Source organism: Limulus polyphemus, unplaced genomic scaffold (assembly GCF_000517525.1).
Source record: "Limulus polyphemus unplaced genomic scaffold, Limulus_polyphemus-2.1.2 Scaffold3863, whole genome shotgun sequence".
NCBI lineage: Eukaryota > Metazoa > Arthropoda > Merostomata > Xiphosura > Limulidae > Limulus > Limulus polyphemus.
The window spans coordinates 73,570-83,269 of NW_013669473.1; the positions used below are offsets into that span (position 1 = coordinate 73,570).

Genomic DNA, 9,700 nt, shown 5'->3' on the forward strand with positions numbered 1-9,700 from the left:
AAAAATACAATCTAATCGGACAGTGTCACCATTACCAATGACACTGTCCAGCGTCAGGGGTAAACTTTTAGAAAAAATGTGTCTAAAATGGTGCCGTCGCTCACGGTCGTAACGACGGCACGACAGTAAAATGTGGGCTATTGTGACTTGAGTGTCACAATGGCTACACATCAGTGGGTCGATACCTGATAAAAGAAAACGATGGGTTAAAAACTATGACCAATGCGTAGCCTTGCCAGGACTACTTCCTCCTTTCGATCCTTACGGAAGCAAGACGGCCAAAGACCAACAGAAGGTTTGATCTGGAAAAGCTTGTTATTTCGTTGCTCACTCCAAGTCGACTGCCAACTGGCACGAAGCCGCGTCTTGAAACAGGACCGTAGTCCATGTATGGGACAGGCACGGCCGTGATGGCACCAGAGCAGACGGACTTAGCTGCGGTGTCAGTGAGCTCGTTCCCGTGAATACCGACGTGGCCAGGGATCCAGAAAAACTGGATGGAAATAGAGGATAGAGAAAAGTAGGCCAATCGATGTTGAATATCGACGAGAATTGTACAATATACTCACCTTATACAGGAATGGAGACTAAGTCCTTTCCTGTCTCACGAGTAGAATACTTTGCTCCATCCAGTTGGCCAAACCACTGAGAAATTGGCATATTATATAATATATAATAGGGGGTGGCCTGCTTTACACTGACTGGAGGTGAGAGAAATTTGCACTGTGGAGACAGCAGAGAGGTGCCCAGTCCTGGCCGACCTAAACCCTGCAAAGATCTTTTAGTGGAGAAAGAGCAATGGGTTAGCAAGAAACATAATTTCACAAGCCAGTAAAGTGAGCAGACACTTCCCCAGTACTGAAATTTTCCATAATAGGCCATAGTAGAAAGTACAAACTGGAATGGACAAAGATATATATATACACACACAACCACTATAGTGGTCTTAAAGAAAACTCCATCTTAACAGTGTGCACTTTAGGAGCCAGGGCAGATAGGTTTAACAGTTTCTGTTACCTCTGGCTTGATGCAGGTTTAGGGTAGTAAGTAAACTCTACAAAGCAACACTGGGTGGGTTCAAGAAAGAAAATGGGAAAACAGTATAAATAAGTAAGGAAATAAAAGAGTCACCCGATAAAGATGCTGAGTAGATTGAAGAATGTCAACTGGCAAGTGGCAATTAACTGAGAGAGATGAAACTGCCAAATGGTGAACACACTGGGAGATGAGGGTGTTTAGAGTAGTTCACATTCCCGTGTGGAAGAACACATCCAAATGTTGTCAAAAATGCAAGGCCAGAGAGTGAGTAAGTGGCAGATTTGATGTGATGGGACATGATACAGGTTGTGAGAATCTCCATCCAGGGAGGAATAGACAATCTGGATGAGCTGATGAATCCATCTAATAAGTATAGATGAATGTGAGATACCTGGAAATAGAGTGTCCCATTGCAAGAATAAAGAACTGCAGGAACCTTGAAATGTAGTCATAAATGCTAAGTAAAACCTGGACACTTGAATTGGACTCAAAAGACAATCAAGGTCAGTATGATCATAAAGAGCAAAGACTGACAGAAGAGATAAGGAAGAAATGGTACGATTTCCCTCCGAAGCTGCCCTAATCTTGGTAAGAAAGAAACAGTCAGGGAATAAAACCAAGGAAGATCTGTGACACAAAGTAACTAAGATATCCAATGCATAAAAATCAGACTTGTGAGGAACACAAACAGGAAAAAGAAATAAGGAAATAAGGTAAGAATGTGTAGAACCACAATGAGGTTCCAAATCGGAAAGGCTGAGCCCAACCAAGTCAAAAATTGAAAAAGACTCCAAAGTTAACCAAGTATTATGTCAGAGTAAAAGAAACATGACCAACCAACCCAAATGAGCTGAGGAGAAGCCAGTCATCCATGTAATAATGGAAATGGAGTCCAAAATTGAAGATGTGGTGAACAAACCCTCCCATGACACAGATGAAGACATAAGGAGCTGAAGCAATGCTGAAGGTAAGAGCTCAAAACTAGTATAACTGATCTCAGTGAATGAAAGAAACGAAAGGAGTATGGGACAATTGGAATATGTAGAAAGGCATCCAAGATACCATAGTCTAAGGGAAAAGGACCAACTGAGAGGAAGAAATCCTTTCATCTTGAACTGAGGAACCACCAGATAGTGGTTGAGAGAGAAAAGGTTGATGACATGACACCAGTCTCTGGTCTTTTGGGTGAAAAAATAAAGATGAGAATAAAAGCCTCAAGAGAGGCAAGTGACCCTCTCAATGGATCTCATGCCCATAAGATCTGAACCACAGCCTTGAGACACAGACAATTAGAAGGAGAAGGAACGGGAAAATATGACAGAGGAGGAAAAGATGAGAAATAAAGAGAAAGGCTTTGCTTAAGAACCTGAATGACCTACCATTCAGCCAAAAAAGCAGACCAAAGGTTATAAAACAGACTTCCACTTACTGGGTACAAAGCGAGGGACATGTGATGACCAACCTGGCTGGAGAGGAAAGTTAGAATAAGTAAAGGGATGAGAAATGGGAAAAGAGAGAGGGTGGAGGGTTCTCAGAGTTCAAAGAACGGGAGTGGACTCAAAAGGCTGTGAGAGATGAGAAACCAAGGGAGAAAGGGAGGTCTGGTGTTGGGCAGCCTCAGCTTAAGTCTCCAAGGCATTAGGAACACCCACAAAGACTTCAAGGTGAAGAAAAGGAACCAGACAGATGTTACAGAGGTAAGAATGGGAAAGATGAACAGTACAGTGAAGAGCATCACATCCCAGAAGGTCCCAACAGCAGAGACAAGGCAAGGAAGCAGAGACAAGACAGAAGATGCAAAAATGGCAAAGGTATTGAAAAAGACCAACTGCAGATCCCCAGAAAAATTGATGCCCACAGTGAAGGGCTTCAGATAGGAAATGAAGACAAGATACAAAATAAATGGAAAATAAAATACTGAATAGGGGATAATTTAGCATTAGAGAGTGTTACTGAAGTCTGGATAAAAATGTGACTCCAGTAATTGGGAATTGAAGAAAAGGAGAAACTTATAAGCTATGGCAAAGGAATCCTGGATTCAAGGAGAATGAGACACTTGAGTGGGAACAGAGCTGATCCAGGAATGTGTCAACTTGGACACATATCTGGAGAAGAAGGGAAAAGAAAAAAAAACCATAGCTAAAGAGCTATGTGGTAAGTAACTGGAAGAATCAAAAGATATAAGAGAAGAGGAAAGTAAAGTACAAACATGAGTAATAAAATCTACAAAGAGATTTGGGGAGGGAAAACTGTCCTCAACAGGTAATGAGGAGCCTAGTTCAAACCTAGGAAGTGGAAAGAGTTGATCAAAGTTTTGTCATGCTTATGGTCAATATCAAAAAGAGGATAATGCACTTCAGATGTAGGAACAGGAAGATGAGGCAAGGAAAACATCAAAGAACCCAAAACATGATGAACTATGGTAGTAGTGTCTTCCACAGTCAATGTGGCTCCAGTGGCCACAGACAAAATAGGGGTAGTATTAGTAAAAGAATTAAAGATTAAATAATTTGTTTTTAGATATTTAAATCAAAGTTAAAATAAACTAAAAGGAAACCAAAGAAAGTTAACACTGAAAATGCAGCACATGGCTCACAAAATTAAGTTTCAACTTAAAGAAACACAGCTGTTAAAAATATTACTGAGGATAAGAATGAAACAAATTTGAGTACAGGTGCTTATGGGAATTTACTGTGCATTGAGGATGTGTTGCTCTCCTATTAGTGATGGGCTATTGTCATTTGATTGCTGGTCCTTGTATGTTGAACTTAGTCAGTTCATCCTTTATAATAAAGCTACCCATGTGTCTATTACTAACTTACAAAGTGTCAACAAAACCCATGCAGCACCATATTTCTATGTCTTGTTTATGTTTCTCTGACTCTTTCATTTGTTACAATAAATGGTAGAGATGCCACTACACTTTGGAGAACATGTGGAAATGAATCTGTTGCAACATTCTGTTATGTTTATACATGGGGGATATTTCGAACAGCTATAACAACATGCCTTTGAAAAATCATAGTTGCATGTGACTTGCATCACCCTGTTTAATCTTTAGATTTATGCCAAAAATAGCAATGATCGTGCTTGAATTTAGAGGCTCTCAAATTTATGTTTAAACAAAATCACAAATGAAAACATACAGAAGTATAAAAAAAAGAAGCAATAGTCAAATTCCAAACTTTTACAGTAAACTAGAATAGTACTGGATATATTGTATATGAACACACAATTTTTAGTGTAAAGAATTATTTGATAGAAATTTTATACCTAAGAGTTCCATTATCTCCTTTGTCCAGGCTTGTGAAGCGGCTATACAGCCTTTCAATCTGACTTGGGGAAACTGTGTATAAACAAGAAACACTTCATAAGCTGTGCATTTTTACAAGTAACCTGTAAGAGAAACTGTTACTTTATAAGATGGAAAGAGAATACTTTAAAAAATCTACTTTTTATTCAACCAATAATTAATATCAAAAGAAGTCAGCCTGAGCTTGAATACAAGAATAACTTCAAACTAATGAATGAAACAAATCAACCTCAATGAAATCTGTCAAGAGAAACAAATCAGCCTCAATGAAATTGTCCTAGTAATTATAAGCCTATAAGTCTTATATCAGTTGAGGGAAAATGTTTTGAACATCTGATAAAAGCTGCTTTGCAAAGACATTTAACAAAGTTTAAAATCTTGTTGACTAGTCAGCATGGTTTCACTAAGAAAAAGTTTTGCATTACTATTCTTCTGATATTTCAGAAAGCATTTTACAAGGTGCTACATAACTTTTTAAAAAGTTCTCTGTAGGTGTTGGAATAGGTTGGCTCATTGGATAAAAAACTGGTTAGATGGAAAAAAAACAGATATATCATAAATGGAGTTCAGTCAAGCTTGATTAATGTTACTACTGGCGTAACCTAGGGCTCAGTGTTAGAACCTTTGCTCTTTTTGATTTATATCAAATAGCGTAGATGAAAGAATGGTCAATAGATTATTTAAATTTGTTAAGAGCATTAAATTTTTTGGATCTTGCTGGCTGCGAGAGGATGCTACTGCCTTACAAAAGGATTTGCAATATTTGGACAAATAAATGGCAGATGGCTTTCAATTATAATAAATGTAAGGTAATGCATGTGGGATATCAAAATTTGAATTTTGAGTATAATTTGAATGTGAATAACCTTAACAGTATTATGGAAGAAAAAGATCTTGGTGTTCTGGTTCATCAGTCTCTTGAGCCATCCAAGCAATGTGCTATGAAAAGGCAAATAGGATTTTACATTGTATCTAAAGAAATATTGAATGTCTAAAGAGGTTATAATGTCATTCTACAGGTCATTAGTAAGGCCACATTTGGAGTATTGTGTTCAGTATTACACTCATTACCTTAGAAAGGTCATTGAATTATTCAAAAGGGCTCAGGGAATGGTTACTACAATGATACATTGGATGAAAGGGTTATGATATGAGGATAGGTTAAGATCTCTGAACTTGTTTTCTCTTGAAGAAAGGAGAGAAGAGGGGATCTGATTGAAGTGTTTAAGAACATTAAGGGAATTGATAGTGTTGATGTATCATCTTTTTCCATATTTACTGGTAAGAATTTAAGACTAGGGGACATAAATATAAATTTTGGCAGAAAAAAAGTCATCTTTATTAGCCAAGACAATTTTTTCTAACAGTGTGGTTGGTCTCTGGAATGGGTTGTCTTTGGATGTGGTGGATGCAATTAATTAAGGCAGTTTAAGACTGGCTTTGTGGTTTATTTTTCCTTAAGGGTTTAGTTTAATTTAGTAGATAGGACAGCCTAGATGGACCAAAGGGTCTCTTGCTGTCCTTCAGTGTTACGTTAAATCTATGCAGAAAAACATATCAATCTCAATGAAACCTTGAAATCGGTACACAGAAACAAATCCACCTCAATGAAATATGATAATCATCAAAACATTTTGCTGCTACTTACAAATACAGTGTAAATGCAACACAAATGTTACAATATTCAGGTTTTAGAAAAATTCCTCTAACACTTCTTTTTTTTCACATTAAACATTTTCGTACAGCTATTTTACCTACTGTACATTTTTCCTGCATTTTACTCAACAAGAAAGATTCTGTGAAAGCTAATCAAATGTCATAATACATAAATCTTTTAACTTTCCATTTGACATGAACATTTTCATGCTGAGCAATATGGCCTAAATGTCATTTGAACTAACTTAAGGTCTTACACAATTTAAACTACCTATCAGAACAAGAGAAAGCAGGGCCTTTTCATAAATTATAATCATATAGAAGGAAATACTTCAAATAGAACATTGTTATCTATTCCTTGTTTATCAGGAGGGTAAACAACTGAAAATAATTTAAACACTCCTAAAATTTTGAGATTTTATTAAAGTCTCAAAAACTGCTACATACAAATCTTACATAGATGTACTTTTTCTGACCAATATACAAAATACACTTAGAAAATATTATAAATATAAGATAATCATTTTCACATTCTACTTTTGAGAAGAATAGCGTGAGCACGATAATTCCTCTGTTGAACATAAGATGATTTATTTATCTTGACAAATATCTTCTAAAATTTACATACTATGCTATTAAGTCATCACTTCAAATCACATATATTTTGTGACATATCTGGTCACTAATCCTAGGATTTAATGAAATCTACAAATGTTCTCTTTACCAAACTAAGTGTATGAGACATTATTCTTACCGAGACATACTAGACAAGGAGATAATTTGCTTATCTATACATAAATACTGTTACATCTCTGTTCGTTTGTTAATTTTCCGTATAATTTATTTCCGATGAAACTTCAGCGACACAAGTCCTTTCTTAAATAAAACTAGTTTATTTCCTCTCAATACAACTTCGCAATACACTTAATTTCCAGTCCCTTTTACTTACATACACGCTATAATTCACAACAATCTACACACTTTACTACCGTGCTTGACTCAATTGTCCATCTCTGTCTGTCTGCAATTATCTATGCCATCACTTCTCGCTGGTCTTATATACTATAAGAGCGCATGTCTAGCAAATGCTAGCGTCTTTGCGAATCTTCTAGACACTCATCACGTGTTACCAGCGTCACGTGACTTCCGCTGTCGTAACACTGCCCCTTCCTTAGTATTGTTCATCCTGAATAACAGACACTTAAATTAAACCAATAGATAATTAACAATAACTTAATTAAACGTATATAATTAACAAACACAAAATTAAAATTCAACAAAGTCTCTTAATTTTATGGGATGTATCTTCTTCAGCAGCGTCATCTGTTCCGTTGTTCACTTCGTTCCAACTGAAATGTTTTGGACCATGATAACACTAAAGCCTGTTGGCATGAACCACCTTTGGCAGCACTGAACAAGAATAGCTTTCATGTGAATGGAAGTAATGTACCTTATCGGAAACACTGAAGGATCATAATGTATTAATGATGATGATATTGGAATGTCAAAACATGTTGAGTCAATATTTTTTGTGGAGGCCATAGACTGCCCTTAACCCTATTGCCATGGGTATCTTTTACCGTGCATGACACAAGGTTTTAGTGTCTTACATTCAAAATTTTATTAAACTACTTTTTGTTTATGTTATAACAATTAGTATAGCACAAAATCTTATCTAAAAATCCATATTTTAACAGTATATACAGTATATAAGTTTAACTTCTTAATTCTAAAGGCAATATTAAAAAAAATCCTGAATTTCCCCCAGTGTGACACACGTGACACATTTTCTCTGGGTATCTTCTCTATTTTATCCACCATCCACTAACTACAAAATTAAACATAAATTACTCACTATAAAACAGTCATTGCTCAGACAAACCTTAATTTTCATAGCCTTCAATTTTGTTTGGTTACAGAGCTATCAAAGAGAAAATTAGACCTCTCCTGCCACACCCACCTGTCACATCCTCTATTTCAGGATTTGTTAATAGTTCTCTCTTATGTTTAATTATATATTACCTGTAACCAACAGAATGCCAAGGTTTTCATCTATCAAATGACATATTATATTACATTGTGTTCTGAACAAATAATCGTCAATTTCACTTGTAGTACAGGCTCTGTTCCCACGAGAAACGTAACAACTAGCTTGAATGAATTTGTAACAGCTCTTGTTGCATGGTGAGAAAGCCAGAAAAACTTATTGTTAGAGGAAATTGTCTCCTTCTTGCATGTATTATTCTATGTTCTTTGGTGCATTATTAATTAAATAAAATTATTTAATGCACTACTACCATTAGTATTAAAAAAGTAAGGTTAATTGTCATCAATAGTCAACAGCAAAAAAAAAAAAAAAATAACTCAGGTAAGTACTTTATTTCTTGTTTTTCATATTTATTGTAAAATGTAAAAATGGGGATCTCTTTAGGTTAGTTAAGGTTAGATTAGTGAAATAAATAATAATAGTAATATTTCACGAAGCACGCATGGGAGCAGCTTAGAGAAGCATGTGGGTAAAGTAAATCGATAGTGTAACATGTGCTGCACGTTTCCCAAGTGATTTACAACTTATAATGACACGACTAGTAGTTAGATATCGATCATAGGCAATAAAGCAATAAAATGTAATTATAAATAGATGTATACTGTTACAAGTTTAAAGCTACTTAGGATAAATGAAGTTAGTTTCATGTTACATTTGAAATCATTCTAGAATGAAAAAAGGGTAATTTAGATTTATTTAATTTTTTATTTTTATATTTGGTGTTGGTCAAATTGACCACCGTGTATAGAGTTAGGGTAGAGTATATAACAGATAAAATATGGTTTTACTGAAAACAAAGACTTGAAATGTATTTAGGAGGTTTTAGTCATTACATAAATTAAGTATGAGATTTTTTAGATGAAGAAAAGTATTTTTAATCTTAACATGAAAATCACTTTGCACACTGACTATTCAAAACAAATACTCGATATATTCAAGAACAAATATCATTTCAGTTTATTATAAATAATTCACTAAAAAATATGATTTTTTGAATACGACAAATTTATAATATTTACTGAAAAACTGAAGATATACACACTAAATACGTAAAAACTACCAGTTCTTGTGCAAAAATGTTAAATAAAATAATAAAACAAAGATCAGCATTTTTACTTGCACAAACATTTATTTGTAAAGTTAAAAAATTAAATATATAAAAGTTAAAAGAAACTTGAAACCCTACATGTTTCGGTGTAAATAATTACACCATCTTCAAGAGAATCCATCAAGTACACATAACACTGCTTATAAACCTAAGGTACGTGTATAAGTAGCATACAAGTACAATGGCACCATTTAGAACAATAACTTTCCAAAAATTTATTTTGATGGCTCCTCGGCCTAAATCTCTATTTAAATTTATTTTGTTTTTAACAATTTCTAAAAATTCTGTTAACTGTTTAAGAATTTTTACATTATCGCAATCAATAATATGTTTAAAATTTGCCACATGTTCCTCCCAAAGCCAATTCACCCGTGTTTAATTTATCCACAGCATTATGATGTTCTTTTACTCTAAATTTAAGGTTCCTTCTTGTCTGTCCAATGTAACTTATACCACAAGTACATGAAATTTTGTATATACCACATTTATCCCTCAATTCAATTTTGTCTTTCAAACCATTAATCATATGACTTAATTT

The 9,700-nt window shown here is 34.9% G+C and overlaps 1 protein-coding gene across 1 annotated transcript in view; it reads right to left on the minus strand.

Moving 5' to 3' along the window:
• LOC106470182 (calcineurin B homologous protein 1-like) overlaps window positions 1-9,700 on the minus strand; it is a 55,989-nt gene that overhangs the window by 24,991 nt on the left and 21,298 nt on the right. The window contains exon 2 of the mRNA XM_013930712.2: window positions 4,312-4,384. Coding sequence (XP_013786166.1) covers window positions 4,312-4,384 — 73 coding nt within the window. The remainder of the gene's footprint in view (window positions 1-4,311; window positions 4,385-9,700) is intronic.